The sequence below is a fragment of the Phalaenopsis equestris genome, unplaced genomic scaffold (genome assembly GCF_001263595.1).
Source record: "Phalaenopsis equestris unplaced genomic scaffold, ASM126359v1 Scaffold000118, whole genome shotgun sequence".
Taxonomy (NCBI): Eukaryota; Viridiplantae; Streptophyta; class Magnoliopsida; order Asparagales; family Orchidaceae; genus Phalaenopsis; species Phalaenopsis equestris.
The window spans coordinates 897,271-914,024 of record NW_018164560.1 but is presented as its reverse complement, the minus strand read 5'-3'; the positions used below and the strand labels follow the sequence as shown (position 1 = coordinate 914,024).

The following is a 16,754-nucleotide window of genomic DNA, read 5'->3' as shown; positions in this document are numbered from 1 at the left end:
CTACTATGGACCTTTTACTGAACTGGTATTAGACAATTTTTCTGGATTAATAGTCATCAAAGTAAAAATATTTGCTGTCAATCACCTCAAATTATTGGCCAACTCCGTTTGCTAGCTGTTGATAGTACTCCTTATCCCCAACATTGAGCGGTGGGAATGAAGAAAGATGGGGTTGGGATGGTCAAGTTCTTTGATAGGGGGAGTGACTGTTCGTTAAATTTTTTATGCATGAAAATGAAATGAGTAGTTCTAGTTCAATTTTTTATTTATAGAGATGGAGAGAGTGCAAGGCTTGAAATCCCTCGCCTGGTTATTTTGAATATTTGAGTTGTTTCAATTAAAGTTTCAAAAGATAGATTAAATATTTTGATTGGAGATAACAAGAGCTGGAATGGATTCTTCTTTTCAATTATAAGGAAATGCTTTAAATTATTAAGTCCTTTTTATCTCAGATAACCTGATCAAGCATTATATGAGATTTTGCTTTTCTAACATATTAGTTCTTATGACAATAATATCATCAATATGCACCAACTATGTTATAAAAATTTTTTGGTGGAATGCGTGATGCTAAGGTTATGCCCTCCTTGATTTTTCCACCCAATTCCCTTAATTACTTTGGCAGAACTCCAATACAAGATTTAGGTGATTGTTTAAGATCATATACCGATTTATTTAGTTTATACATACTGTTGGAGAATGTAGGAAAGGCTTAACGGGCTCCAAATGGAATGAGAATGACTGTAATGATTGCATGAAGAGGACATGAAATAGTGGTTGATTATAGAATAATATGAAAGTACAAAAGCTATAAGCTGCCGGTCTAACCAAACGGCTTAGTAGAAGTTCATGGATCCATGATTTACAATTTTAGACTTGTGGATTGACCTAACATGAATGTCAATGTCCACAAATAAATGGCTAGAGAGCGAAAAACAGCAAGAATTAAAATTGGAGGCATGCAAAGAAAGGGGGCCACATTAGGAAATTTATATATTTTGTTATTATTACTTCTAAAGGTGCATCGGAAGCTCTATGTATAATTATATTTTAATGCATGTTAAACCTAGGAAGTCTTTGCCATTCCTCTATTATCTACCCAACTTGTTATCATTTATTCATATTATGGAGAAATTCCCATGTAAATTTCATCTTCTTGATCACCATTCCTCTATTATCCACACAACTTGTTACCTTTCTCATTTCTTCATATTATGGAGGAATTCCCATGTAAATTTCTTCTTCTTGATCACCATGTAAGAAGATGTTTATTTCATCATATTTCTAAATATGCAGATTGAAATGTGCTGCTAGAGATATTAGAATTTTTATGGAGTTCATTCTTTTTACAAAAGCAATTGCCCCCCAATAGTCAATACTATCTTGTCTTCTTATATGGTTTAGCAATCACTCTTGCCTTATACCTTTCAATAAAGCATTTAACCGGCATTCAAATTGAAAAGTAATTTTACTTTTAGTTTTGTTAACAATCTCTCATGTGTGTGTTTTTTCTTAAGCGTTAGTTCCTCTTTTCTATCGTTGTTTTAATCCTGTCTTGATAATGTATAATGATTGCTTTTATAATTTTTGGGGCCTTTTCTACTAATAATAGAAAGTTAAATGTTCTTTCGAGTACATTCCATATGCCAGTAGGGAGATGGATCAGAACTTATCATGTCTTCATCAACAGTATTTTTGGTAGTATTTTAAACTATCATTTATGACTAGTATAATTTATTTTTTTGTGTATACTTAAAAGGTCATATAGATTTTGTTTAAACAGCGGTACACACCAATTCAGGAGTAGATTCACTGATACTAGCATTTAGGCTGTTCTACTCATGTTTCAAAATTTATTGATTTTGCTATCCTTGAGTGCACAAGGATTCAACTTAAGATAGTTCAGGAGGATTACGATTGGATTGGTTATAGTTTTTATCTTTCATTTGTGTACCCTCTTGAAGATAAGATTGTGAAGTAATGTCTATTTTTAGCAAAATAATATATAAAATTTCTTAGGACGAAGATGATAACATTTATGCATAAAAGAGTTTCTAGGAAACACGCATTGAAGAATTGTAGCAGTCAAATTTTCCTCAGTTTTGGCTATGAATATTTACAAAAAATGGTACGCCCAAATGCTTTTAATATAAGGCCATTTAAGGATTTGGCATGGGGAAAAAATTAGGAAGCCACTCCCCTAATACGATTTAGGAATATTGATTTTGAATAACAATGCTAGAGTAGAATTAATGAGGTGGACATTTTTTCAGCAATTCCATTTTATTATATTGTATTTATGTGATGAATCATGGATTATACCTTAATTTTGGATATATAGTTTGTGATAGTCCTCACATCACATTTTGAACTAAGCATTATTGTACCATTAATGTTGATCTAGCAAGTTAAGAGCTTTCGGGATCTGTTGAGTTTGATGTTTTGTTTACATTTCCTATCTGTTTTTTTTTTTCTCCTTAAACAAATGAGCCCCTACTAGTATGGACATGCTTCATTCCAAGTGAATTTTCTCTAATCTCACTTAGATTGGAGCTGAGCATTTGGTGGAAATTATACACCCATTTTTCTCATGTCTTTTTTCATATTTTTTATGATGCAAGTACAATTTATATGACTAAATTCATTCATTTCAAAATTTAGTAATAGCGCACTATAAAGCGTTCAGTTGCTTTGTTGTTATTTTGTTAGGAAAATTTTATTCAATTTTTAATGAAGTATTTTACTATTTTTGTCATTACCTGACCAAGCGAATTGGAATTAATAATGTGATAACAGATGGTCGGGCGGTGAAAATTTTTCTAAACTGTAATTTAACATTTTTCAAGTCATCCTGGCATCTCAACCATCAAGGTTGAGTACAACCTATAAATATCCTTGATAATCATAAGGGCTTTTTGCGCATCTTTTGAAGACGCCTCGAGACAGTTTTTATCATGAATAACGATTGCTTTATTCGACTAATAGGTAATAAGAAACTAGAATAAAGAAAAAAATGAAATATATTCTTTTACTAGAAAATAGTGTTTAGAATATGCTAAAGGATGACTACTTAATAACTGAAAAACGAGTACAATTCAATAATAAAAAATAAGACACAAAGGGGCTAAATTTAAAATATTTTTAAATAAGAGAAAATTTTGTACAAATACATTAAAAATTCTTACATCTTAAGAATGGTTCGACCCCCCGAGTCATCGTTAAGAAACATGTAAAAAGATGAAAAAAAAAGTATCAGGTTGAGAATATTAATAGATAATCTCCGGTATCTTGCTTCGTGGCATAGCATGACCTCAATTCCAACAAGGAATTGGTTTGACCTCAACGGTTCTCAGGCATTTTGAAGGATGACCTTTGACTTCGAATCTTGGATCTCGCCATTAGCAATGTTGCTAGCCATTTGGGGATGATTTTTTTAAGTTATTGCTAGTTTCATATCCGTTTCCATGCTCATTGCAAGAAATGATACTTGATTAAATAGCTGGCCCTTATTCTCTAATAATTGGTCTTGTTGCGCATAGAACAATATAGCCGATTATGTCTCCTAAACTAATAACTTTCCCAACTAATTTGATAGCTCGACCACCTTGGCTGACTTCAGAACCTTCGTTTCCTTAAAAGAGAAGGCCAATTAACACCAAGTTTGAGAACTGAAGGAGCTAAGCAGAAGGGTAACATAGTCTCTAATTCCTCATATTGCTCTTGTAGCTTAAGACAAGTGGTGTCTTCACCTTCCCTAGTCACCATCCTTTCACCCTTTAGGCTCACAAGCGAACTTGTGGCACCAAAAACACCCTTAGTAACTCACTGAATGTGTAGCTTCAACAAATTAACGCCTACATATTTTTTTTTTTTTAGGGAAGCCCGGTAATTTTATTAATTCCAAAAAGGGGTATAGAGAAAAAGATGAAAGGGTCCCCCTACAAAGCAAAAAAATACAACAAAACTCTCCTAGGGTCCCTATATCTAGCATACAACTCACTCAAATTAAAGGGCCTCCAAATTTAGTTACATGTATACCCAAAAATCAAAAAAATACTCCAAAAGCAAAGTCCAAACAAAGATGTTTGCAAAATCTGGTTGTCGCACCGTCCAAGCTTTTGTTCCCTGCATTTGTGCCCTTCATTAACCCTTACATCAAATAGTAGTCAGCAGCAAAATCCAAGCAAAACTGGTCATTAGAAAAAAATAGCCAAAGCTTTTGTTCTGTGAAAGCAAGTCAGTAAGATTCAAAATGACAAAGCAGTAGATTAACCTGGTCCCACAGTTTGTGTTCAAATTCTGCCCGTGTAAACAATCCAAAGAAACAAAAATAACCAGAAAAAGCAGGAGAGTAGTATCTGAGCTGCCCAAAAACCTCAATAAGAAAGCATCAATGATAGTAAGTTGGATAAAACGAATGACACAGAGAAGAAAAGGTGGCCCAGTTCAAAACTGGCCAATAAGATGGTTCTCTCACAGTGGCAGTGCACTTGTGGCTGTGTAAACATGCCAAATAAACAATAGTAAACAGAATACAGGAGCCAGGAGAGATGGGAACAGGGGGTGCTCAGTCTCAAAACACTGGAATTTGTAAACCCATTAGCAGTAAAAAGCCTCTTTATATAAAGATTCTGATTCCCAGCCCCCTATACTCATTTAAATCCAGCATGTGTGTTTGTGTAAGAAATCAACAATAATAAACAGAAGGCAGGAGACTGTATGCTCTGTCTGTGTAAAGCAAAACAGGAAAGCAGAAGCAGATGCAAAAAACAAACAGTACAGGTAAGTGAAATCCAGCCAACAGTAAAAGGACCGAAAGTTCCTCATTATGAGCTCCCCAAACTCATTTTAAATTTAGCTTATTCTTTCCATAAAATAAAATTATACCAAGAAGAAACCTGCACAAGATTTTAAAAAGGCTTGCATAAATTTGTTAAAATTTTTCTCTCTATCAAAGCTTGTTTCAAACTCTATAGTAATTTCTTAGATAAGGCATATCAAGCAAATCTCCAGCAACAAATTTTCTCAAATCACCAATAAGCTCTTTCCCAACTTGTATCTCAGCATTAGCAGCACCCTGCCTGGCCATCAGGTGGCTGGTCTAATTACCTCTTTGTAAATTGATTTTCATGATACATTGAGATTTAAGGTAAGTTTTAGAATTTTCCTAATGTAATGCATGATTTCCCAAGATGCTTGTCTGCTCCCCTATAAAATCTTTACTAAAACTGTGGAATTCAACTCCACCTGCAAAGAAAACCAGCCAGCATAAACAACAATTTGAATAGCCATGAGAACCCCAAATGTTTCAGCCACCAATGGATTATCAGCCCAACAAGGAGAGGAGAAATATATAAATATTGCCCCTCCTCATCTCTAAAATTACCCCCAAATCCAACAGCCAACTATTCCAGCTTCCATTTGTATTAACCTTTACCCAATTAGTGGGAGGACAACCATCTCACCAAAATTAGTGGTTGCTGTGCCTTCCTACACAACCCTGAGGTAATGCGATCATCAGATGTAAAGTAGGATATACCACCAAAGAAAGAATGCTTGCCCAACTTAGTCTATCTATTTATATATGCCAAAATCTTAGCCCAAATAGTGTCTCCTCAACTCATTGCCTGCATGTTTATAGTCATTTCTAGCCGTCCAAATAAACCAATGTAGAATGATTTTCATAATATGTTTCTTGTCAGAGCCAACATTCCAGGCATTTCTACATTCAATTATATCATTCCAGGAGATAGAGATGCTTCTTTTAAGAATATTTCCACACTCCCTCCAACTTTCCATGATAAAAGAGCAAGAGAAAAAGATATGATTCATAGATTTTTCCTCAGCCCTACATAGAGGACACTGTGAAACCAATCTGAAGCCTTTTAGTTTGAAAATATCGTCATAAGGTAAAATGCAATGATGTGATCTCCATGAAAAGAAAGACATTGAAGTTGTTAAAGCCCAACCCCACAGGTTAAACCCTTAGTCAGTGTTCTGAAAGTGATGTAATTTTGATACTGTATTAGAAATAGTGCCGCTCAAATGCATTTTCAATAAAGGGGTGTCTTTCCTATTAGTGTCTATTGGAATATTAAAGATGTATGATGCATCATCATCTCCAAAAACCTGTTTGAGGGCCTCCAATTTCCACTCCCCTTGTTCCCATAAGTCAGTGCAGTTTTTAAAATTTTCCCCAACCTCCACAGAGAGAACATCCTTTCTTGAGCAATCCTTCTAAATGAAAATCTTCCCATCCCACAAGTCCCAAAAAATAGATTTTAGGCCCACTCTCTCACCCTAAGAAGCACTTTCCACAATCTAGAGTCCCCCACCTTCCATTGCACAAAAGATGGATTCTTCATAAAATTTATCCAAAGAGATTTACCCTTTTCTAAAATTAAGCCATAGTTTAAAATAGTTAATATCAACAACATGGTTCAACTGTTTTACACCCAAACCACCAACACCATATGGCTTACAACAAACCTTCCAGGAGGTCCATCTTTTTCTTGATAGTCCACAAGCCCAAAGAAATTTATTGAAGCACCTCTCCAAATATAACTGAGTACTCTTTTTCAGTTGTAATACCTGTCAAGCATACAAAGGTAGAGAGTTTGGAATGCTTTTAATCAGAATAATTCTGCCTCCAAAGGATAATGTGTTATTCCACCCGTCTTAAATTTTATGTTTAATTTTCTCCGCCACCTCATCCATTTGTGATTGTTTCCTCTTCCCTTTAATGAGATTAACCCGCAAATAGTTTGAAGGCAACTCAGCTAATGAAAAACCAAGAAAATTGGCTGCCCTTTGTGCATTGCTTCTGTTTATCACCTTGCCTGCATACAAATGGCATTTTTCCTTGTTAAGTTTCTTATCTGATTCAGTCAGAAACTTATCATGTGTTTTACTTAACTTTTTAACCGCTGACTTTCCTCCATTAAGAAAAGTCGCATCATCATCTGCATAAGCTACATGGCTAATCAAAAACTTTGATTAATGTGAGTACTGCACATTTGCAAATGTCTTCTGCATGGTTCAAAAGTCTAGAAAAATTATCAAAGTCCACTATAAAAATAGTTGGGGATAAAGGGTCTCCCTGTTTGATACCCCTCTTAGTAGTAATAAAACCAAAGGGACTTTCATTAATCAGGACACTATATTTATTGTAAGAAGACCACCTACCAATGAGAGAGCAAAATTTTCTATCAAAATCCCTTGCCTTTAGAATATTAATGACGAAATTTCAGCTTAGAGTATCATAAGCTTTCCTGTTGTCTAATTTTAAAATTAGGTTTCCTCCTCTGCATTTCTTATCTAAATCATATAAAAGTTCTTATGCTAGCAAAATGTTATCAGAGATACCTCTCCCCTTAATGAAAACTGATTAATTCATGGATATGATATGATTTAAATGAGGTTGAATTCATCTCACCATAATCTTATTTGTTACCTTTGAGATGACAGAAGTGAGTGATATAGGTCTAAACTAATTCCATGATTTTTCAGCAGATTTAGGAATATGAACAATAGTTGAAGCAATAAATTATACTCTAGGGTCTTCATCCAATAAATAACTTTGTGTAACAGCCACCAGATCTTTTTTAATGATATTCCAACATTTGCTGTAGAAATCAGAGGTAAAGCCATCAGACCCAACAGCTCTATTACAGTTTATCTCTTTGAGTGCCTCATATACTTCTGCTTCATTTGGTATGTCACACATCTCCAATCCCTGAGTATAATTTCTTTCTTCCTCAAATAAAGTTGCATCAATATCTAGATTCATCCTTTTTGATTCAAATAGAGTGGAGATATATTGATCAATATTTTCTCTTATTGCATTTTGATATGTGATCTAGCTCCCATTTTCATCTTTAATTCTTAGAATAGCATTAAGATTTCTCTTTTGCTTAATATAAGCATGAAAATATTTTGTAATTCCGTCTCCTTCATTGAACTTGACCTACCCTGCTTTTTGTTGTAGTAGCTCTGCCTCACATGCTATCGCTTCTAAAAGTTCTTTATGAGCTTGTGACAATTTCATAACAATCTCTTGACTTGCTTCATCCTAGTTTTCCAACAATCTCACCTTCTTCACCCTGTGAAACTCTGGTATGCACATTTCCAATGGTATTCCAATTCCAATGCCTCAAAGCCTTTGCCACTGATTTATGCAGTCTCTATAGCATATACCAAGCATTACCAATTTCCATTCACTTCTAGTTTTCTTCCACAGCCCTGATAAAGTCATGATGTCTAGACCACATATTTAAATATCTAAATTGATAGTTGCTTGATTTTTGAAAGATATCAATAGATAAGAGAAGTGGTTTATGATATGATCCTGAACTGCTTTAGTGATGCACTTTTGATTATGAGACGGTGTTTACTAAATCATAACCTAAATCATAAAGACCAGCTTGCTCCAGAGCATTACAAAATTTATCAATCAAGGATGTCTCCACCCTCTTCCTCTTTCTGATTGGTGCATGATCATGTTGAAATCCCCAGCAATCTTCTATCTCTCTCTCAATAAAGCCCCCATCATTTTAATTTTCTCCCATAAATCAATTCTGGCATTTGAAGAAGTACCACCATAAATCAACCCCTACATATTCATTGCTGTTTCCTAAACAAGTACTTGTATAGAAAAATATTTTATAAATTTCTTAATAAATAAAACACTAAAATAACTTGCCTTCTATTTTAATATTATTGGTGGATGGCTCTGTCTCCTCTAGGATGATTCACTCTACCTTGATTCAATATAACATTTGAGTAAAATAAAATTTAGCCAATTCGAACCCATCAACTCGGCCTACACCTCAATCTTTTTTTTGAGGATGGCACCATTTATTTGCAAAGACTCACTTATCATCAGTTCATCACCACTATTGGAACCACTCCTCTGATGGGGCATCTATTTCTGTCTTCTGCTCAACAAATTCTATTCAAGCCTCGTTATTCTTATCTCAGCACTGCCCGTCTTATGAGTTTTCCTTAATGTTGGCCAATATTGTCTTGTCAACGACATCAAACCTATTGGAATCTATTTCTACTAGAGGTAATTTTTAGGAAATTGGACTAATGATGACAAGAACGAAAGGATAAAAAGGTCAAATTTCTAAGAAAATTTTACGTTAGTTTTTCCTTAATTTTATTACATGTAGTTTGCTTGGGACTTTAAATGTCAATTATTTTACCAATGACTTTCTTGTCGGGCAAATATAAGCCAATGAAATATGAAATCAACATAAAGAAAAGCTTGACTGACTCAAACAAACGAGTATGGTATTAAACTAAACAAAAACATATTTTCATGTTCTCTTATTCTTTTCGCACTTGCTTTCTAAAATATAAAATAATTGGGAAACACAATGTTTTATTAAGGGAGGACTCACCAAAAAGATGTGGACCTGAACCTACCAGGCAGGTTCCACGAAGATTTGCTAGTTGAGCTCCAAACAGCCTCGTTAGCCTGGTTCGAGCAATAAACATGCTAGGATTAAACGGATTTATTTGCTGGTCAAAGGGAAAACATCTACCAGGCTTAAAACAAACTCAGCATAGTTAATTAAACAAACTCGTCGGACCAATCTAGCTCTGTTAGGTGCCAAACCTAGAGAGTACTCGACCCATACTCTCTGCAGACCCAACAACACTTCTACAAAGGACAACTGGAGTTTATACTAGGGCTAAACACCTCTTATTTATTTATTTATTTTTTTGTATTTATTACATATCGAGTTTATTATTCAGTTTTTTTCCATAATGCTCGGGACTTTAGATTCTTATTTAAATAGATGATCTCAAGCAGAGATGTTTGTTTTTGGACTTGCCTCTCCATACTGTATTTATGAGAAAATACAGTATATTTCTCTTTCTCTATTTTTCTCTCCTTTTAGCTAGTCTCATTTTCAAACATAATGACTAGAAAGAGAGATGGAGTAAGAGGCAGATTGAAATAGAGAAATGTAAAGAACGATAGGTTCAATAAAAATTAGTATGGCCTAGTCGTGTTATTGCTTGGTGACTTAGTGCCACATGTGCAAGTTGTTGCACCCTAATCGCTTGGTTATTGGGAAATTGTCCATCATTAATATTTTTTAATTTAGTTTCTTGTGCTAATATAGTAACCTAAGGGGCTCATTGTAAGAATTTCATCTAGTTTAGGATCACTTCTCTAGAAAACTTGATGCATATTCTACGTGCTTGGCATTAGAGGGGAGGAAGCATTTCCTTAGTTTCGATGTGCTTTTGCTAAATAATCTTTAATTACAAGCTGCTACAATAAAAAGTAATATGCTTTGTTTTAATTTTTAGGAGCACATCTTCTGGGGAGTCTTCTGTTGAACGTAACTCTACGGAATCTCAGTTCATTGAAGAGGAAAAGTTGATCAAGAAAGAATGGCAAGCAATTAACAAATTGCTGAGTCATCAGCCAGATGAGGGTAGCTTTTCACCTAGAGGGAAGGACGTACAAAATATGATACATTTCCTTGTTGATGTATCAATTGGCAAAGCTGCAGCTCGTATTGTCGGCATTGATCTTACAGAGATTGTTTGTGGCAGTTTTGAATTGCTTGGTCTCACAATGAAGATTTATCCAAAAAGTATCCACTGTGATGTGTCTTTGAAATGCTATGGCTTGTCTTCACCCGAGGGTCAACTTTCACAGGTTTGCTTGTTAAATGGCTTGAGTAAACCATTTGTTTCATGTTTTAAGGCCTTTTATGTTCGTATTGCAGAGTGTTAGCAGTGAGGGAAAGACAAATGCTTTGGAGGCCAGCTTTGTTCATGCTCCTGCTGGGGAGGATGTTGATTGGCGTCTTTCGGCAACCATTGCTCCTTGCCATGTTACGGTTGGTTACTTCTTTTGTTTAATTTTTCTTAGACAATGTTGTTTGGTTGTAAGTTGTGTTACAGTTTTTTCAACAAGTTTGTAATTTTTTTTTTTTTCAAAACAGCTCATATTATCCATTTCATGCTTTTCATTCAAAACAGCTCATATTATCCATCATATTATCCATTTCATGCTTTTCATTTCTTATGTATGCGTCTTTTTTTCACAATTTTTATCCCTTACAATTTATGCGGACTTTTACTTGCTTTGTTGTAACATGATGTGTTTGACATCCCTCTATAAATAGCCATATTCGGCCTTTTTAAGTATGTAGCAGTTGAATTTTGTGGGCATATCAGATCAGGATGTAGAATATAAAGGACATGATACTGTGGTTTTAATTTTTGAGGAATGCATCGTTGTGCCTCCCTTTGCACAGAAAAATATGCTAACCACCATCCTTTATGGGCTATTATTTAATAAACATTCTGCAGATATAATTTATGTATGTGCTGAGAGCAAAATTGACTGAGTTCATCCTTGATCAATCTAGTCTTCTTGGTTACTTTTTCAGCATGTCGGTAGAGGTATTTATTTGATTGTGTGAAGTTTCTCTTTCTTCAAATATTGAATATTATTTTTTAGTTGAGCCAGCACATAACATGGATTTTGTTAGCTTCCTCTTATATTAGCCTGCTCCATGCCTCCATGGTCTATTTCAGTCTCCATTGAGCAAAATTGTAGTGCTCCCTATTTCTATTTTGCATTTGAAGTATGTAACAAATGACTTCTACCCTGCTTCCTACTATTCCATCTTAACTTTTGGTCCTCATGGCCTATCGTCTTTTATATGCTCTAAATCTTGAGAAATCTTTGATGAACCTTTTATTCTGGCTGTTGTTACCAACCATCATTTACAAATTGCTGCATATCTTTCTCTTGTTAAATGTTCCACGTTGTTATGTAGCTTTTGTGAATGTTCTTGTTGTCATCAATCAGAAGTTGGTTGCAAGAACTATGTTCATGTAGATTTGCACGGCTATAATTCTCGGTTCATATATTTGTGTTTATTATCATGCTAAGTGATGTTACATGTTAAGCTTGAGTTTTTTTCAGAATTTGTTTTTTCTTCTTTTTATGCTATTTGATGCACTGCTAATTGGTTTGTTTATCCCAAAATAGATTTGGTTTTCATTTACCATTCAAAAATAATTGAGCTAGACTAATTTTTAACTCTTTTGAACCATATTTAACTATAGCCTAATTTATCGTTATGATATTGTGAGTTATTTTGACAAGTTCATTTATTTTTATTTGAATAAATTTGTTTTGAGTTTGTTTTCAAGGTATTAAATCAGATTTTAATTTGTAGGTTTGCCTTATCTTTATAATCTTATCAATATAAATGCTTGATTGACATCTTATAAATTGAAGTATTGATTATTGATTAATTGATGCTAATTAAATAATTATTTGTGAGTTAAATTGAGAGTTGTTATGATTAAGGTTTTCACATTCCAACGCGAAACTTGGAATTAACTAACATGTGGGCGATTGGACGACGGAAATCAAATATTTTTTATTCTGTTTCTATCATTAACAGTTTGATACTAAAATATTCATGAAAGAGCCACTAAAGAAAACAATTAAAATTATTAAGTTGAAATTTATATCTTTATAATTGCTGTTCCCACCTCCTATACACGTCTGATTCTTTTCTAATCATCTTGATCAAAAGTTGAAAACTTAAAAATGCTAAAGAAACATAATGAGTTATCTAAAGATAATTCAAGATTAATAACACTTTTAAAATATAGTAACCTAAGGAGAATAAATCAATATGCATGCTGATCTTTCATATCTCCATAAGAAATCTTATAATACGTTGGTCTTTCATATTTATATAAGAAATCTTATATATGCAAATATATCTATCAATGACTTTTTTTAAACTAAAATACTTAAATCTTCTATATGCATTTACTTTAATTCTATTTTTACTTTATATTGTCTACATACACATCTGCCTTTTCGAGGATCACTGTTAAAAATATCTAGCACCCCCCTGACCGAAATTATTCTATTTGTACATCGGATTGATGTGCAAATGATTGTAAGCACAAACTAAACAAAAATTGATTATATTCTTATGAGAAGAAGAGATCGTCGAGATTGTAAAGATTGTAAGGTCATTCAAATTGAGGATTTAAACACCCAACATCGTTTTTTAGTTCTAGATTTTAAGATGAAGAGTTGTAAAATAAAGAATATTAGGACTCATCATCATAGAATTAAATGGGGGAACTTAAAAAACGCAAATAAAATTATTTTTACAAGTAAAATTCAAGTTTTTAAAATTTGGGATGTTTATGATGAAACAAATGTTATGTGGGATAAAGTAACAAACACTATTAAACAAGTAACAAAAGATGTACTGGGATAATCAAAAGAAAAAGTTTTTTTAAATAAAAATAGTTGGTGGTGAAATACGAATGTGCAAGAAAATATAAAATATAAGAAGTTATATTAGAGAAATTTGTTTAAATGTAAAAGTTTAGAGAACTGAGAAAAATATCAAATGGCCTACAGGGAGTCTAAACGAACAATCTGTGACGCTAAAAATTTTGTTTTTTTAACGATCTTCATAATTGATTAGATACTAGGAATGGTGAAAACTATATGTATAAACTAGGCAAACAAAGAAAATAAAAGTAAAGATTTAACTCAAGTAAAGTGTATTAAAGATGAAAATCAAAAGTGCTTTTCTTAGAAAAAGATTCAACATAGGTGGGTGAGTTGTTTTGATAAACTTTTTGGTGAAGTTTCTAAAAATACGATCGACTGATCTCAATATCTTTAATAATAACAAAATATTTCATTTTTATCGTCGCATTAGTAAAAAAGAAGTTAAGGAGGCTTTAAAGTAAACCAAGGACGGAAAGTTTATAGAACCTTTTGATATCCCAATTGAAGTATGAAAATATTTAGGAGATTTTGGAGTTTCTTGGCTTACTAAACTCTTTAATATTATTTAAAAAACTAAAAAGATGCCTGCAGAATAGGGGAAGAGTATTTTGGTCCCCATTTTTAAGAATAAAGGTGATGCAGAAGAGTGTGCAAATTATAGAGGAACTAAATTGATGTGTCATAGTTTAAAATTATGGGAGTGTAATTGAAAATTGGTTAAGACGTATTACAAAGATTTCTCATAATCAATTTGGATTTATGCCGACAAGTCTACCATGGAAGTTATACATTTATTGAAAGATTTGATGGAGAAGTTCAGAAATAATAAAGAAAATCGATATTTGATATTTATTGATTTAGTAAAAGCTTACGATAAAGTTCCAAGAGATATCCTTAGTAGAGTTCTTGAAAAGAAAGACGTTGATATGACTTATATTGAAGTCATTAAAGATATGTATACTAGAGATGTTACTTGTGTTCGAACTGAAGGAGGATTGACCAAATATTTTCCTATTTCTGTTGGATTACATCAGGGATCGCCTTGAAGCCCATACATTTTTGTTTTAGTTATGGATGATCTTACTGGACATTTACAGGATGATTTACATACATTAGTGTATGCTTTTTGCTGATGATATTCTTCTCGTAGATAAGACGAGAGAAAAAGCCCAAGAAAAACATGAATTATGGAGGTCTACATTGGAGTCTAAAGGCCTTCATTTGAGTAGAACTAAAACTGAATACATGAAATGTAGTTTTAGCAGTAGTAGCTCTAGTGAAAGAAGTGTAACTTTGGGTGATCAAATTATTAAAAGGTGTGAATGATTTAGATATCTCAAGTTTGTTGTTCAAAGCGATGGTGATATAGATGGGGATGCTAATAGTAAAATTCAAGTTGGTTGGTTGAAGTGGATGAATGCTTCGGGCCTTTTGTGTGATAGAATAGTACCGCTTAGACTGAAAGGAAAATTTTTTAAGACGGTGGTGAGACCTGCAATGCTCTATGGTGTTGAATGTTGGCCTTTAAAAGAGAAGCATAATACCGTTGTCGAGATGAGAATGATTAGGTGGGTGAGTGGCTTTACACTTAAAGACAAAAAGCAAAATTTATATATCCGTGATATGGTTGGTGTAACTCTTGTGACAACAAAATTAGAGAAAGTCGTCTTATATGGTTTGATCACATTAAGCGTCGACCATCTGATGATCCAATTAGAAGAGTAGATGTTTTAGATTCGACTTATGTTATGAAAGGAAGAGGTAGACCTAAAGAGGTAGACCTAGGAAGAGGTAGACCTAGGAAGGCTGGGGCTTATTGTATAAAAAATAATCTTAATTTATTATAACTAAATGAATATATGACACTAAATAAGATGCCATGGAGAAAAAGGATTCATGTAGCTGACCTCACGTGGTGGGATTAAAGATTTGTTGTTGTTGTTGTTGTTGCATATTGGTTAAACATTTAAATATCATAATTGCCTATCGTGAAAAAGCCCTTAACCGCCTCTGGCTGATATTATCTCATTGACACAGCGGTTAGCTTTGTGAACATTGTAATTGTATGGGGTGGTAAGCTCTGTTTACACGCATTAGCCAATATTTTCCTGTTGACATAGCGGTTAGTGATCTAACTTTTACAATTACTTGGGGTGGTAGAAAAACCTCTATGCACGCTGTTACATATGTGTCCCATTCATGTAACTGGGTGAACTCAAAATTTGCACATTTAAGCATTCATATATAAGTTATTTTGTTTTTCATAACATGCATTCGTACTCTGTTATGCAACTATTTATCATACACATCTCTCGTATCATGTATATCGCTCATATCATTAATAACATGTATTCTTACTCTGTTGTGCAACTATTCATCATACATATCTCTAATATCATTCATATCTCTTATCTTATGCATATCTCTTATATCATATATATCTTTTCTATTGTGCATATCTTGCATATAATGTCTTTCATATTTATTATGCATTTCATGTATATCTTCTATGCATATCTTGTATATCTTTTTTATCATGCAGATCTTTTCTTATAATACGAAGAAGTACATGTAATATAAATGTAACTGAACTAAAGCATAAATGTAATCAACATACATTTTGAAATAAAGAAAATTATTTAAATTTAAAAACATAATTACTTACCTCATGTAATCAACATACATTTTGAAATAAAGAAAATTATTTAAATTTAAAACATAATTACTTACCTCAGTGGCCGTACTAAATTCTTACTTTTCGATAACTAGCTGAACATTGCGATAACATTTATATTGATATTAATAACTTATAGAACAAAATTTCTTTAAACTTTAAGATTCAAACAATTTTCGTTAATCAAATTATTCCTTTTAAGTTAGCATATGATTAATTTACCTGAAATTTATAGAGCTGCCCTGCAACTAGCTTACACACGCTCGTATCAAGCTTGACACATTGAATAAATAACCTGAAATTAATAAATATCTTACGATTTCAGGATAACTTGGCTCATAAAATTATTTAATCCAAAAAGTAACCTTAAATGGGCTTCTTGGCATAACCGACCTTCTTCGATCCTATCAAAATTTTTTGCCTCTTCTTCATATCTTTGCATACTCCTCTTTTCACCTTGCTAACATCGTGCTAGAAGTCCTTGTGGAAAACCCACAAACCAAGTTCTTCGCTTCTGTCCCGACCTCGTTTTTGCTGTGACAACCGAAAACGAAAAAGATGCACAATTCATTGTAATTCTCAAAATGGAAACGTGAAGAAGAAAAGTAATGTCTAGATTATCTTTAAGGTGAGTTTCACACTTACCTAAAACTTCCTTAAACCCTAAAATTTCGCTTGCAGCTCTTTGTAGGTTACGCTAGTCGCACGACTAAACTAGCCAAGCGATGCTCCGTGTGAGGAAGAAACTGCGAGAGGAGAAAGAGAGCA

The 16,754-nt window shown here is 33.4% G+C and overlaps 1 protein-coding gene across 1 annotated transcript in view; it reads left to right on the top strand.

Annotated features, from left to right (window-relative positions):
* LOC110021050 overlaps positions 1 to 16,754 on the top strand; it is a 194,067-nt gene that overhangs the window by 43,359 nt on the left and 133,954 nt on the right. The window contains 2 exon segments of the mRNA XM_020719380.1: positions 10,327 to 10,681; positions 10,752 to 10,865. Coding sequence (XP_020575039.1) covers positions 10,327 to 10,681; positions 10,752 to 10,865 — 469 coding nt within the window.